General features: G+C 36.4%; 1 protein-coding gene across 1 annotated transcript in view; it reads right to left on the bottom strand.

Moving 5' to 3' along the window:
- The window catches only part of LOC107662328 (NT-3 growth factor receptor-like), a 98682-nt gene that overhangs the window by 80529 nt on the left and 795 nt on the right, over positions 1 to 17358 (bottom strand). The window contains exons 2-3 of the mRNA XM_016452313.1: positions 15132 to 15206; positions 8999 to 9070 (exon numbers count right to left, since the gene is read on the bottom strand). Coding sequence (XP_016307799.1) covers positions 8999 to 9070; positions 15132 to 15206 — 147 coding nt within the window. The remainder of the gene's footprint in view (positions 1 to 8998; positions 9071 to 15131; positions 15207 to 17358) is intronic.

The raw sequence follows: 17358 nt of genomic DNA, 5'->3' as shown, positions 1-17358 counted from the left end.
AAAGACTTATTTTCAGAGTTTTTTGGCAAATTGTTTTCTCTTGTTTCAAGCATCAATTAAAATCCTGTGTGGTTTATGCTTAACAGTTTGCCAATGAGGTAAGAACTCAAATAATTAAAATACTTTCTAAAAAATAGGTTGTATCATTTAACACAATTTCGATTCTCTCAAATTAATTTAGTTCTAAGTATGTTTAGATATTTTTACAGGAATACAGGACAAATGTACTGATTAAGAAAGATGTTTTTTGCAGTGTAAGCAGCTTTAGAGAAAATAATTTATGACTATCGGGCAAATGTCACCTAGTTAATATTCATGAGCCATGCTAACAAGGCACAAGGACTGGTACACGTTATAGATTGTTCCCACACTTTGGACTACAAGCTTTCATTTTATATCATTGTATATCATTATATCTATTTTTTTCATTAAGAAGACATTCAATTGAACAAAAGACTGGAGTAATGTTGCTGAAAATTCAGCTTTGCCATCACAGGAATAAAGTAGATTTTAAAATATATTCAAATAGAAAACAGCTATTTTAAATTGTAATAATATTTCACAATATTACTGTTTTTACTGTATTTTTGATCAAATAAATGCAGCCTTGGTGTGCATAAGAGACTTCTTTAAAAAAAAATCTTTCAAAAAAATTAAAATCTTATCGGCCCCAAACTTTTAAACGGTATTGTATCTACTTTAACTCATTTCTACCATAGCTCGCTCTATATTCAAATGCACCAATAAGGGACAGACAGAGGGTCCCGTGAATGACAGAGGTGTGAGGGGCACTAATGAATGCTGAGCTGTCACTGTGCCCAGACCTGGCTGAATGCCGTCACCTCACAGCAGCTCAAAGCTGTCATCCACGGAGCCGCCGTGCCCTGGCACCTGGGCCCACCACCTTCAGCTGCTCTGATGAGTTGAGACACAGGGGCAGATGGCAATGTTGAACTGGCACAGGGTAATGGTGTTTGGAGCAAAGCTGCATGCCCCTGCAAAACTCAATCAGTGGGCTGCCTTGATCTGGTGGATTGGCTAGAGATTTGGCTTTCCTCACGTAATTGGACGCACTATATCAAAGAAATCAAGCAGACCAGAAGTGTGGAAAGAGATACTTAACACTATACTCTTATGCTCATCAACGATGCTTATTTGATCAAAAATACAATAAAAACAGTAATATTGTGAAATATTAAGAAACGTAGCAAGGAGATCGGTAAAATAATCCATGTGACATCAGGGGTTCAACCATAATTTTACGAAGCTACGAGAATACTTTTTGTACGCAAGACTTTATTCAACAATTTGTCTCCTCCACGTCACCCTGGTGCCATTTTGGAGAATATCCACTGAACGTAAACAGTGTATGCTGTTTTGTGTCAGCTGCGTCACGCGGCGAATAGCATACAAAATGGCACCAGGGTGACGCGGAGGAGACGTCATGAGGGTGAGTAATTAATGACAGAATTTTCATTTTTGGGTGAATTAACCCTTTAAGTAACATTTATTATTATCAATGTTGAACACAGTTGTACTGCTTAATATTTTTGTGGTAATCATGATACTCTTTTTTTCAGGATTCTGTAGAAAGTATTCTTCCTATTCAAAGAAAGAATGGAAAGCAAAAAACAAAAAAACAAAACTGAATTTAGCAATGCAAATTCACGTAGATATAATGTATGAGGACTATAGAGAGCATGTCAATAATAAAAAAACAAAGCCAAAGCCTGGACATTTTTTAGGCAGTTTAGAAATGTGTTTGTTTTTAGAAATCTGGCCAGTGCATGTCTGGAAAAAAGAGGATGTATGGTCACCCTAGGAAAAATCACTGTAAAGGATGGCTTCTCGTGAATTACTGTCTGGCCCAAAGAAAAAAAAAATCTAGAAGTCAGCTGTGGACTATAAAGGATGGATTGAATAGTGGTGGGATATGAAATGAAATCACACTGCCCACATAGTTTCCTGTTTTAGTTATTGGCATCAAGCTGACCGATATGGCAAGCAACAAAAAAAAACCTGTGAGACTTGACAATGCCAGTGTCCTACTGTCTGGAGGCCTAACCTGACAGGAGAGCTCTGGCCTGTTAGGCCTCTGTGGGTTTAAATTAGATCAGTCAGATGAACAGATACATGCACAGCGTGAGCATAATATTGTGCATGAAACCTGTGCTTGTACAGTACTGCATGCTACAAATAAATGTCCGATACTTTCAGATTTAACTCAATCATACTATATGTAGAAATTCGGTCATTTTTATTAATTGATTACAATTAGTGGTATAATTAAAGGGTGGGGGAGGGAATCTAAATCTTAAAGTGTAACCAGAAAGCATGCATGTCATAATGGTTCATGCATATTGCTTCAGCTTCACATTTATATTTAAATATCAGTTTTAGAATTAACTTTATCACTTATTTTTCAAATTTCAGCTTACATGTTCAAGAAAGTGAAATGATTCAGAAAGAATGAAGATGAATGCAGCTGCAGCCTGTAATTCGACAAAAGCGTGATTGTTTCTTATACGCAGAGAAACTCACAGTTACCGCAGGAAAAAAACTCAAATGGAAATAAAAATGTAATTATATGTGCAAATTTGCAGCACTGAACCAGTCATGTAAACAACTTAGCTCACTGCCTGAAACATCTCAGAAACAACTTGAATAAATGTCACCGTGAGTTCAGTTTTTGTTCACATTTTTCTGCAATTATGTTAAACAGGCCACCCAACTGAGACTGAACAATGTTGAGTACACCAACACACTTTTTTTTTTTCATCATCTGGGATGAAACACATCCTCTTCTGTGCTGCAAAATCAACTATCAGCTGTTGTTGAGAAAGCAGACTAAAACAAGATAACCCCATTGGTGAGTGGACAGGGTGTGAATGGATGACATCTTTCCACAATCCCCCGGAGTTTGAGCCGACAGTGATGAGCTTGAGCTCGCGGCTGTGATGAAACGTTTCAGACTGGAATGAGTGACAGCGGCTTGGAGAGGCTGTCTTTACCTGTGTACACATAGTGTCAGGCCGAGAGCCCAAAACTGTCTGTCAAAATCCAACCTGCTGACTGAGAGAAGCACGTGAGCTGGGGTGGATCAATATGCCCTAATCTTATTTAAAAGACAGAAATCTTGTGGGGTGAGGGGTCAGTTATATTAGGTTTAGCCCGCAGAGACAACAATACATTTGACTTGTGTATCATATATCTGCTATCTTGCAATTATAGTGACTCACTATAGATCATCTTTGGCTTCCATTGACAAATGCTTTCAGAAAATTTTCTTTTTTGGGCGAACAATTCCTTTAAAGGCAGTTTCGTGAAAAAGCTTCATAAAACCCAGATGATGCATGAGCAAAAGCAAATATCCATTAGAATAAATGAAAAGAAAATTTGTGCTGCTGCTGATTGACAACCAAATTTAAGTGCAAAACAAGGCAGAATACACCTTTTAGCTGGTGTCCAAACTGACACAGGCCAAACAGCTCTGCAGGACAAGCAAGGAAGGCCATCAGTAATAAAATACAGTATCAATCTATTCTCAGACTAATGATTCAATATTTGAAAGCTATTCTACAAAGACACAGTAGAACATTTACTTTCTTTTCATGAAGAAGCGCCACGTAAAATGCACAAGATCTCAAGACATGCTGCCGTTTATCAGTAAATGATGAAGTACTTCTTAACAGATAATTTATTCATGGGATGAAACCCAGATGGGACGTTTAACAAAAATGAAGTCAGACAACTCTTGACACATTTTCTTTCTTTCATTAAAAAGCCACAGTATTAAATACAAGATAAAAGTAAAACGTATGACATTAAAGTGCCCCTATTATGCCATTTTTAAGGTTCCTAGTATTGTTTTGGGAGGTTCCTACACCAGTTTAACATGCATGCAAGGCCAAAAAACACTTTTGTTTTCTAATAATATACATTTAATTTCACCGCATTTCTTAATGATTCGTAAAACAATTCGTACGAAGCAGTTAGAAGAATCAATCTCTCTAAACCCCTCCTTTCCGTGAGCCTACTCTGCTCTGATTGGCCCAATCCTTTGTTATTGGTCTACCGCATACAGTGTGTGTCAGAAATGATACACCCATTGTCATAACTGAATGACAGCTCCAGAGAGAATGTATAGAGAGAAAACATGGTATTGATTTTACCTTATAAATTCGAGCCCGAGTCCGATGATGAAACATCTAGTTGATCAACCAGACACTGATTCGCGCAACTTTATTTTTTCGCAACAACTTTGGCTTCACAACTTTGCAGAGTTGCAGTTTACATTCACAGACAGCTGCATTATACACTGCATGCAAGGCAATATTCGAAATGGCATAATAGTGACACTTTAATGATTTCAATCCTTTGATAGCCCAATTGATTGATTTTTTACATTTGCAAAGATGCAAATGGCCTTAACAATGTAAACGGAATCTTTAAAAATGTATTTCTGAAAAAATGTAAAATTGATTTTTTTAAATTTATGATATTGTATAACGCCTTTCATGTTTTGAAACCACAAAGAAAGACGGAGTGCTTCCCAAGCCTATCCAATTGCAGTGTAACAAACAAAAGAGTGTAACATTCAACCTTTAGCAAAAGCAGCAATTAATTCAAGCAGAGTATCACGATAGTGGACAGACCCCTCTGAATTCCTGCTCTGTACCCAACCACAGCTATTAGCTTATCACCCGCAAAGGCTAAATGTTCTGCATATTTTACGGGGATGTTTGGAAAGCTTTCACAGCCTCTAAAATCTTCCTACTTAGCTACATCCAAATCTGTGGGTAGCTTACAGTCTGTTCACTGGCCACCTGATGCACATTTTGCACAAAAATGGCAAGAGCTGCAAAATCGGCAGTTCCAATCTGATCGGCATGCGATATGTGACTTCTGAGAGTCAGGTGGTGCACCAGTCACTTGAAACAATCAATGTTCACGGCCATTACAGCTTTCAGTCTTTAACTAACGATTGAGCTCTAAGTGTCCATAAATTTGAAAGAAAACCTTCCATGATAGCACTTTATATCATTTACGGCTGTTGTGTTTGAGAAAATATGAGCTCACATTTGAAAAATACACTGTAACATGCATGGACACTAACTGTAAATAAACGCAGTAAGAATAGACCATTTTACCGCCACTGTTGTCTCGATGAACAATACATGCTGCATCTGCCAAATGGAGTCTGACTAGTCTGACTAAATCATTTAGGGCCAAAAAAAAAGCTGGTATGTCATACTCTGGTGAGTCCACATAAGTGTTGTGATGGAGTAAAGTGATCTGCCAGAAGAAACGACATATCAGTAAGACCACAAAAAGAAATCAGGCTTCACTGGGCAAAAGCTCTTAAGATCAGTGCAGGATCTCAGGGGTTTTATACTAAAAATACAACTTGAAAGTACTGATTTTGAGGTCATTTTATTTATAGTCACACATATAAATATATAAAGATTAATAAAAAAGATTATAATATGATACAGTTGTTCTAATTACCATTCATTTTATTCAGCCTATTAGTAGTCTTTTCATAAATAGCTATTACATTATTAATAAAATTATAAAAATGACACAACATCCTTCTCAGGCAGATCCTGTAATTTGTTTTTATGTCCACTAATGTATAATGTGCCTTTTTTGGATTGTACAAATCATCAGGATCAAAATCTGGTAATGGGATTGAGCTTGGGGTGTTTTTGGTTTTCTTTGCTGTCCTTGCAACCCAAACCACTTCTTTGTTTGACTTTTCCATTCCATAACGCATGTTATATTTAGAATATGTAGGCTAATCATCTTTCTAAGGCGGCTAATGCATCTAACTGTCCTATTAAATGCATCTACAGTAACTGTTCTTTTTCTAACTTTATTTCCTTGGTGTTTGTGTTGTTGGCTCCAGAGTGCTTTACACGACAGCACGTGCAATGCATGATAATTAGTTCAGCGACAGCTATATACAGCCAGCGTATTAAATCCAAACTTAAAAATGATTCAAATGCATGTTTACAGCTAAAGTGAAAGAAACTTGTAACTGAAAATAAATCATTTCAGATTCACTGAATATATGCAATACAGCTTTCTAAATTCAGTTTGAATTTCCACATGAATGAAGCATCAACAAACACTTATTTAAATAATATTTCATGCATTAAAAACAAGCTAAAATAACAATATTCACAAAAACTGTTCCCTGTACTGCATAGCCATGCCATTGTATCACAAATCTGGATGTACAGTATACGTCACATAACCCATAATTGTAAAAAAAGGACAGTATGTACTAGGCCATAAGTAAAGTATGATGAAATATCAAAAACATGACCAGCAAAAAACATTTAGACTATTATAATATTACAAAATGTCTGGCTGTATTTCACAAATAACATCACTCAGCCCAGTAAAGTCAGTAAAGTCATTTTGTCAGAAATATTATTGTGCCGATCTGAGTCATGTTAAAATTAACACACAACATTTGATGTCAGAGGAGGGGGTTTGGTGAAGAAAATGACATTTTGGGAAAGAAGAATCACATAGAGGAGAAAGACTTAATGAGGGAGAGACTTTCCGCCCTCCCAAGAGGAGATGACCTTTCCTCCTTCCCTTCAGTGGGTCCTTCAAATTTATTAGGCTCCTGTTGATATGTGGGCTGTGGAGACACAACGTCTGGCCACCCAGTCTGCGCTCTGTCATTTAAAACACAGGACGTTTAGGACGCATAAAAACCAAAAGGTTCATTCAAGTCCATGTGTGGAATTAACAAGCGGTTTTCTTTGGGAGCTGGGGAATTCATTGTGATGGAAATTTGGTCGAGATTAAAGAGTGTGCTATCAGTCAAACATAAAATGCATGCCAGAAATTTTAAATAATCTACTTATATATACTTGTTATTGGAGATTTTTCTTGGGTGATTCTCAAAAAAACATGTGCAGGTCATATTTTACCCCGAAATCAAAAGAGAAAAATTTAAATTGAAAATAGCCTCAATAAAAAGAAGAAACTAAATATAGAAGAAAGAAACTAAAATAATGTTCTTTATGCAGAATATATTGTTTTATTTATCTCACTATGTAGTTTTTATTAAACACTTTTAAAAATAAAGGTTCTTTGTTGGCATTTATGATCCCATGAAGAACCTTTAGCACCCATGGAACCTTTCCAATGCACAACACTGGAAAAAATGTTCATTAGACTTATTATAGACTATTATTATTACATCTATAGACTTATTATTATTATATTCTTCAGAGAGAGAGGGAGAGAGAGAGAGAGAGAGAGATTCATTTATCCACTGTGTGTTTTGTTATTAAGAAAAATCAAGCCTATCGGAGTCAAGGAAGTCTAACATATCAGTAGTTGTATTACTTAACTTATTCCACATGGCCTTAATCAATATGGTTTGTCTTTTGAAAATGCTGCCCGTTACTGAATGTGATTTATTTCCATCGGCCATTACAACTTCAAAAGTGGCCACTTTAATCCTCAGAGAGCCACAATTGAATAAGACATAAGCACTCATCATCTTTTTTATTAAAGTTCCTGACCGTATTTCTTAATGAGCCCACAATTAGCATGTCCATCTGCTTTGTCCGTGCCTCAAGTGAACACAGGATCTTTTACTTTCTAGCCCATTCATGAAGTGCTTAGCCTGTTCACTTGCCTTTAACATTATCACATAGAAAATCATGCATAGCTTGCATGCATAGGTTGTGAGACTATGACAAACATCAAAGGTCACAGAAATTTTGCTTATTGGCATGAAAGGTAAAAAATGTTGTAATGAGAGTATCATGATGATTTCTCCTAGCTATGGTAAAAAGAATGTCTATCCATTAGTTGTGCAAGGATTCAAAGAAAGGTTAGCCAACATGAAAAGTAAAAGCTATGGATTCCAAAAGAGATATACCTCTAACTGGAACCTGCATTTCAGAAGTAAAAAATTATCCTCAGAAAATTGTTTAAAGTTGGCATTAAAATAAAAAATTCACTCTATCTGTTTTCTTCATGCATGTTATTGATCTTATTGTGAACGATTCATTCATGCGCATTTATTTTTTTGACCTCATCATTTTTTATTAAATTGTCATAACTCGATCTTAAAGTGAAATGACAGACTTGTCTCTGGTGACGTATTTTGGACTTCTCGGATCATTTAGTATACTTAAACCCTGCTCTTTTCTTACAACAGACATTCAACCAATCTGCCATCCCTGTCCATCATGTTTTCCTTTTCAATAGTCCATTTCATTGGATGTATGTCACAATACAAAAATAACATTTCTGTTGCTACTTCCATTTTATTGTAATATTAACATGATTTACAATAGGTCATATGGTCCTGTATCAACATCATCTGTTGTTTCTACACTGAAAAAAATTTATGTTGAAGAAACAATTTTTTTACTCATAAATTGCTTATAAATTTTACTATTAATTACAAAGAAACAGCAAGTAACAAACTGAATTAAACATGAAAATTTTGAAGTAGATAGACTAAAATAGTTTTCTTCTTATAAAACATACTCCAATAATCTTTGTTTTATTTACAACTTCAAAAAAATATTTTTAGTCTAACCAATAACTGGCCTCTAATTTTTATGGCTAGCTATTATTGATCGGTTGATAGGTATGCCATTTCCGGGATGTTGATTCAGGAAAACACTGAGTAAAATCAAATCAAGTTGATTTCTGATTGATCTAACTTAATGATCAAAAAAACATTATGAGATTAAAATTTGGGAATTTTAAAAGTCATCCCAATGACTCGAATCTTTTGAATTGTTCACTGATTCATTCAGTGACTCTTTCTGTCTGTTGCATCATTACACCAGCTACTATTTTCTAATATTACAATCTGAGCTACGATATATGCACTAAATGTAGCTTGCCCAACATTGTTTACAAGTGCATGGAAGCAAACAAGAATGACTCATTCACTTAAAAGACTCATTCAGAGAACGACTAAAACACACTTGAAAGACATTTTACTCACATGTAGCGGAGGTGAGGGTTCTGCGCAAATGCTCGTGCCTGGATTGTCCGTAAATTGCAGTTTATTATTGTCCTGGAAAAAAAAGAGAGACCATATGAAACCATATGAAAAATGCACAGTTCCTCTCAAAAACCGGTGAATGACAGGTGTCATTGGCTGGCCACAAATGACGAGCATCAATCCAGCAATGATGAGTGCAAATTAATTTCCCAAGGTGAAACCACCAACATTTATTTCAGCCTCCACACAGCACAGTTCATCCAGTAATTTTGACTGAGGGCCCTGTTGTTGGTCATTTGTACCTGGCATTGCAAGTCGATCATTCAAACCTGAGGAAGCCAACAGTTCATTAGAGCCTTGCGTCTTGATATACACCGTTTATGATGATAAACTGCAGAAGCAATCTCAGTTCACCATCTTTCCCATCTCTTCAGAGAGTGTCATTAGAATAATGGTATCATCAGGGTCCCCAATTCCACAGCACTGAGCACTGAGCAGCAGCTGGAATGAATTGTGCATCCTAAAGACTCTGTGCACAGTCTCGGTGGCATTAATTGGTAATGACTGCATCCTTTTCATTACAGGAATTTAATGCAAAAAGTGATTACACTCACAACACCCTTATCCGGTGAACAGTAATCAGTACATAATTAGTTTTATTATGATGATGGCTCTATAGCTATAACTATTTCTAGGAATACAATTATCCATCTCTGTTATGTGGAAGATATAAGGAGGATGTTGGCCGTGTTTATACCATTTCTCCTATTAACCATTCAGCTCTTAAAAGCCTGAAAACAAATGCAAGGGGCCCTATTACGAAACCCTCCTGATGGTCCTTCACGTGACACGCATGAACTTGTGGGGGTGGGATTATGAGTGTAGGCAGATATTTCATTCCGGCACTGCTGCAATGGTGCTTCTGTATGTGCTAGTGAACTCCCTACGAGCAGGTCGGTGGTCCCTACCAGTGTTTGAACTAGAAAAGTTTGGCAAAGTTTGGCTGAATTTTTAAAAATGTTTAAAAAACCTAGCACTTCAAATGTTGTTCAGGCCTTATGTACTTTGAATACCTCAAGATCTATACAAGGTTAAAAGGATAGTTTTGCCAAAAATAAAATTCTGTCATCATTTACTTACACTCATGTCCTTCCAAAACAGCATGGTGTCTTTCTTCCATGGAACACAAAAGAGATATTTTGGGTACAAACAACATATACAAACAATCAAATAAATAAAATTTTGTGTTCTGTAGAAGGAGGTTATACACGTTTGGAACAAGTAAATAGTGACAGAATTTTTATCTTTGTGTGAACTATCACTTTAAGACTTGCATTAGATGGATGGACGCATAGATAGATACAGTATGTGAATGTATGGATAGGTGGATGTATGGATAGACAGACAAATGGACAGATATATGGCAGATAGATAGAAAGACGATTGGATAGATAGATGGACAAATGATTGGCTGGATGGATGGATGGATGGATGGATGGATAGACAGATAGACTGACAGATTAATGGATAAACAGTTGGATGGATGGATGGATGGATGGATGGATGGATGGACGGACGAATAGGCAGATGGATAGATAGACGGACAGTTAGACGGATTGATGGGCAGATAGACAGTTGGTTGGATGGATGGATAAATAAATAAATAGATAGATGGACATACTAACAGAGATGGATGGATGGAAAAATAGATGGATAGACAGTTGGACGGATGGAAGGGCAGATGAACAGATGGTTGTATAGGTGGATGGATGGATCAATGGACGGTTAAATAGACTGATGGATGGATGGATGGATGGATGAATAGGCAGATGGATAGATAGACAGTTAGATGGATGGATGGGCGGATAGACAGATGGTTGGATGGACGGAAGAATAAATAGATAGATGGACATACTAACAGAGATGGATGGAAAAATAGATGGATAGATGGATAGACAGTTGGACAGACGGAAGAGCAGATGAACAGATGTTTGTATAGGTGGATGGATGGATCAATGGACGGTTAAATAGACTGATGGACAAATGATGGATGAATGGATGGATGGATGGATGGATGGATGGATAAACAGATGGATGGATGGATGGATGGATGGATGGATGGATAGGCAGATGGATAGATAGACAGACGGATGGATGGGCGGATAGACAGATGGTTGGATTGATGGATGAATAAATAGATTGATGGACATACTAACAGAGATGGATGGATGGAAAGATAGATGGATAGATGGATAGACAGTTGGACGGATGGAAGGGCAGATTAACAGATGGTTGTATATGTGGATGGATGGATGGATCAATGGATGGTTAAATAGACTGATGGACAGATGGATACATGGATGGATGGATGGATGGAAAAATAGATGGATAGATGGATAGACAGTTGGACGGATGGAAGGGCAGATGAACAGATGGTTGTATAGGTGGATGGATGGATCAATGGACAGTTAAATAGACTGATGGACAGATGGATACATGGATGGATGGATGGATGATAGACAGTTGGATGGATAGATAGATAGATAGATAGATAGATAGATAGATAGATAGATAGATAGATAGATAGATAGATAGATAGATAGATAGAGCAATGGATGGATGGATGGTCAGGTGAATAGACAGATGGTTGATAGATGGATGGATAGATGGAAGGATGTCTGGATAGATAGCCTGATGCTTGGATGGATAGACAGATGGATAGACGGACAGATGGACAGATTGATAGACAAGAATTACAGTTTAAAATATGGTCTTAGTTTAGGACGTTTGAGAAAAGTTTGTACAGCAACTCATCATTAAGTCGACATAATATCAGTGCACAAAACTACCAGCTTACACATTAAAACCCCTCAGGTGGACTGAGATGTTGTATGACTCAACTAAACTATTCCACACCAAACCTCCAACGACAGGTCCTGCATTTATGTGTTTGGTTATGTAACATTGCTATCTACAGTGTTTGTGCTTAAAAAAAAGATGTGAAGCGCAGTGCTCAACACATGCGGAAGTTGATGACCTTTAGTGGAACCTCAGAGGGTAATTTAGAGGCCTGGAGAACTGTTCCCAGGGGTGGGAAGGACCAGGAGAGCCCACCATTAGCAGAAGAGAGAGTAATGTTAATGAGAAAAATGCAAATGGGAAGCTGGGAATAGTCCACTTGGCTTCCTTACTGAGGGATCAAGGGGAGTGGAGGGAGAAACTCCGTCTTGAGGATTCGATGAAGAGAGGATGGGGTGAGAAAGATGGGAGGCCTTGACAGAGGTGAAGTGAAGCTCATAAGCGGGAGTGATGAAACTCTGTGGGAGGTCTGGATCCGCAACAGATGGTCCAGTCTGTTTCCTCCCACTAGACATTTTCATATACTTTTATATATGTACTTTTAACTACATGAAATCTTTTAACTATGTTTCACTGATGTTAAAACGTCTCAGGTTACTTATGTAACCATGGTTCCCTGAGTAGGGAACGAGACACTGCGTCCTCTAGGGGTCGCTATGGGGAACGCCTCGTCGTGACCCGTGTCTGAAGCATACATTGAAAAAACACCAACTCGTTGGCCGGCGACAGCCATGACGTCACTACCGGTGCGACTATAGTATAAATAGGCGCCGGGAGCACACATCATTCACTTCTTCGTCTGAAGCTTGCGTCCGCAGCATGGCAGTTGGTGTTTTTTCAATGTATGCTTCAGACACGGGTCACGACGAGGCGTTCCCCATAGCGACCCCTAGAGGACGCAGTTCGAAGTTCCCATGAAGGGGAACTGATTATATTTTCTGAAATGAAGAACAGATGAGCAACTTGTTATTTTATTAAATTACATTAGAATTCTTAAATAATTACCAGTTTGATATTGGTACCTAAAAAACAACTCTGAGCAAGTAAGTAAACATTTATTTATATAGCACCTCTCAAAACAAAGTTACAAAGTGCTTTACAATAAAAAAAATACCATCAAAATTAAGAAAAAGACATATGATAAAAATGAGTCTTAAGAAGAGACTTAAAAGAGGATACAGGAGCCTGCCTAATATCCCCAGGCAGGGAGTTCCATAGTTTAGGTGCACAGATAGCAAAAGCGCGGTCACCTTTGGTAACAAGTTGAGATTTTGGAACCATTAATAGGGCCCTACCGGAGGATCTCAAGCAGCGATCACGCTCATAAGGAATTAATAAATCACAAATATAGGCAGGAGCCTGACCCTTCAAGGCCTTAAAAACAAGCAAGAAAATCTTAAAATCAATTCTAAAACTCACAGGCAACCAGTGAAGAGCAGCAATAATCGGTGTAATGTGGTCACTTTTCTTAGTATGTGTTAAAAGCCTAGCAGCAGCATTTTGAATCAGCTGCCATCTTTGGAGATTTATCTTGCTAATACCAGAATAAAGTGCATTACAATAATCAAGTCTGGAAGAAGTAAAAGCATGAATGACCTTTTCCAAATCTGCCAAAGAAAGGAATGACTTTATCTTCGTTAGTTGCCTCAGTTGTGCAAAACAAGACTGCAACACTTTAGTCACCTGAACATCAAAGGACAGTTCTGAGTCAAAAACTACACCTAAGTTGCAAGCCTCTTTTCGAACATTATTAGATAAGGCACGCAGACTAGAGGAGAGATTATTAATACTAGCACTACTGGGGACGCATGGGGTAATTATAATCACTTCTGACTTGGAGTCATCCAACTGCAGAAAATTTTTCAACATCCAATTTTTGATTTCGATGAAGCATGACATAATATGGGATGTATCAATAATACCAGGCATTACCGGGACATACAATTGCATATCATCTGCATAGCAGTGGAACTCAATGTCATAACTGCACATAATTTGACCCAGGGGTAACATGTAGACAGTAAATAGAAGGGGACCCAAAATAGATCTCTGAAGGACCACAAAAACAAAGGAGCACGAGAAGAGGAGGCATCTCCAAGCACTAAGGAAAAAGACATATTCGACAAATAAGAAATAAACCTCTGAGAATTTTTGGAGAAATTAAATTGTTCTCTAAAATGCTTGGTAATGGCAGCATTGTGCACAGTGAATCGTTATAAAAATACACAAAAAGTTTAAATTATTCTAATATAAGTAAAATAAGTACTTAGTAAAGGTGCAAAGATGATTTGTGGTTAGTGAGATATTTATTTATTAAGAGATAAATGTATACTTTTATTCAGCAAGAAAGCATTAAATTAATTTAAAAAATGAGAGTAAATACTTAAGTAAAGTATTTATAATTTTACAAAGGATTTCTATTTCAAATGAATACTGTTCTTACAACGTTTTGTTGAAAGAATCCTGAAGTTAAATTAAAAATACTTCTACATGTTCCATACAACCATTTTCAACTACTACTACTACTACTAATAATAATAACAATAACAATAGTAACAATAGTAAATGTTTCTTGAGTACCAAATCAGCATAAAATGATGATTTAAGGATGTGACAATGAAAACTGTAGCAATGATCAAAAAATAAAATATATTAAAATAAAAAAACAGTTCTAAATTGTAATAATATTTAACAGTATTACTGCTTTTGATTGTATTTTTGACTATCATAAGAGAAATATCTTACTGACCCCAAACTTTTGAATAGAAGAGTATATAAAAATCTTAGAATTGCATATAGCCTAATATCTATTATCTTCATATTAAAGATAATAAACCTTTCACAATAACAAAATCAATTAATATCACAATTTAAATGTGCAAACCCACTGCATGTGATTTTTACCATTATTTTTTGCAAATTTTACTTTTCATGTTGTCTAATATAGCATCTTGGGTAAATAAATCTCTTGGGTAAATGTCACTGGAGACTGTGTGAAATCAACTGTCAGACTGTGTGATATAGATCTCAGGAATTAAGTCACGATTGACAGCGTAGAATGTGTGATCAATCATCTCACATTTTGACATCCCCATTGACAAACAGAACTGAAATTATATTGCACAAACACAAGCAAGCCCTTGAGCAAATGTCAGTAATGTTTCGCCCTGAGATTAGAGGAAGCGTTCGACAGCCCAAATCGTACAGTGTGCACCAGGCTTTAGTTTAAAACACGTACAACCACCAGTATAGGATCCGTTCTTTTAATACTCACAGTCTCTGGAGTCCTGTGTACAGTTCCATGTCAACATCCTTAAGAATCTGCAATCCTGTCCAGTTCTCTATGTGTCTACAAAAGAAAGAGAGAAAATATTGAAAACAGCACCATTACCACCAATTTATTCAGGCAGGGGATATATGTTTTTCCGCTTGATGGCTGGGGCAGGAACCCAATGGAAAGTCCCTGGAGTTTTGAAATATGTATCATAGTTCCGCGAGTGCTCGTGAAACATTCCTCTCAAAGGCATTGGTGTGTTGGTTAGGCAGATGGCCTAAGGGTGCGATTACTTGCAAACCACACCGTGAAATAATTAGTAAAACAATTTGTTTCTCCCTAGACTGTAATGTCAAATGCATAGAACATGTGGGGAGCATAAAGATAATTATCTTGTATACTGTGTAGAACAACAAGAGACATAAGTCAGTTTGTATATGAGAGAACAGGGATCACTGTAGCATTCAGTAAATGTATGGTCCGAAATATAACGCACAGTGCACTCATTATAGCCATATCATGTGCAAGCTTAGTTTAAACCTCCTAAATCTCATCCCCAAAATTATTTGCACTAGTGTTCAAAAGTGTGGGGTAAGCAAAATAAAAATAAAAGAAATAAAGAAATTATTTAAATTAATACTCTTATTCAGCAAGGACAAAAGTGATAGAAAGGACTCTTACATTTTTACAAAAAAATGCTGTTCTTTTGAAGTTTATATTTAGAATTCTAAAAAAAACCAAAAATCCCTGATTATGGTTTTCACAAAAACATTATGCAGCACAAACATTTTCAGCATTGATAATATTAAGAAATGGTTCTTGAGCAGCAAATCAGCATATTAGAATGATTTCTGAAGGATTGTGTGACACTGAAGACTGGAGTATTGATGCTGAAATCAATAATAAGCTTTGCATCACAGGAATAAATTGCATTTTAAAATATATTCAAATAGAAAACATTTACATTTTTAAAATATTCATCATTATTACTTTTATCAAATAAATGCAGCCTTCTTTTAAAAACATCTTACCGACCAAGCTTTCAAACAATAGTGTATATTATAAATATAAATATAATCATTAAAGGGGTCATATGATGTTGCTAAAAAGAACATTATTTTGTGTATTTGGTGTAATGAAATGTGTTTATGCAGTTTAAGGTTATAAAAACACATTATTTTCCACATACTGTACATTATTGTTTCTCCTCTATGCCCCGCCTTTCTGAAACGCATCGATTTTTACAAAGCTCACCAAAACTCGCGTTTGAATCATCAGTGGCAAATCCTTTAAATGAAAACGTACTTACAGTCTGTGAGTCAGAGCAGCCGTCATTGTAGTCTACTCTTCCAGGATCAGGAAACAGTCCTCCATAAAATGTGCTGCACACATCTGAATATTTGGGTTGAACTGTTCTGGAACAGTGTTGTAAATACAACTTAACCACTGATTTCTAGTTGTGTCCTCTTTTGGAAGGCCAAACAAAGTATTTTCGCTTTCGCAACGAAACACACATCGTCTTCACAACATGGCGGCAGCAGCAATACTACAGCGACTACTAGTTCTTTGCGTGAACATTTGGGCGGCGTTATGCAAATCTTCCCTCTTTGCAACTTTAGGGATCTTATCTATTCACGAACAGCTTGTAACACTCCAAAGAGAAAGGAAAACTTGAAATCGCATCATATGACCCCTTTAACATTATAGATATTTTTCATTTTCTGTTACAATTACACAGCATTTGTTTTATGAATTTAATTTGGTCCTTTGTGTATTTTTTTGTTCAATAGTCTATAATTTAATTGACGTGAGTAACGACAGAAACTTTTAGAAAAATAGTTTGAAGCATTTATTGTCCACCAGGAAAAATTGCAGTCCGATTTCTTGGAAAAGTAATAAAACACCTCTCCTGAACAAGCCACACAATTTGACATATCATTCATTTCCGTAGTAAAAACGTGCTGGATAAATTATATGCTGAAGTTTAATACTTAGGGTTGAGGTTTGTTCAAACAACTGACCCTAAGTATAAGCAACAGTAAATGTGATTTACATGCATAAAAATATGCTGATAAACATAAATGAGCATATTATAAAAATCCAGCAATGCAAGAAAAACATGTTTACATGAGATTTTCAAATCACAGTTTTTTTTTTTTTTTTCAGTCCTGACTGAAACATTAACAGACATTAACACTTTAAATAAATAAACAGCATATTTAAAAAG

Source organism: Sinocyclocheilus anshuiensis, unplaced genomic scaffold (assembly GCF_001515605.1).
Source record: "Sinocyclocheilus anshuiensis isolate Anshui unplaced genomic scaffold, SAMN03320099.WGS_v1.1 scaffold579, whole genome shotgun sequence".
NCBI lineage: Eukaryota > Metazoa > Chordata > Actinopteri > Cypriniformes > Cyprinidae > Sinocyclocheilus > Sinocyclocheilus anshuiensis.
The sequence above is the reverse complement of the archived record's forward strand: the minus strand, read 5'-3'. Positions and strand labels throughout refer to the sequence as shown.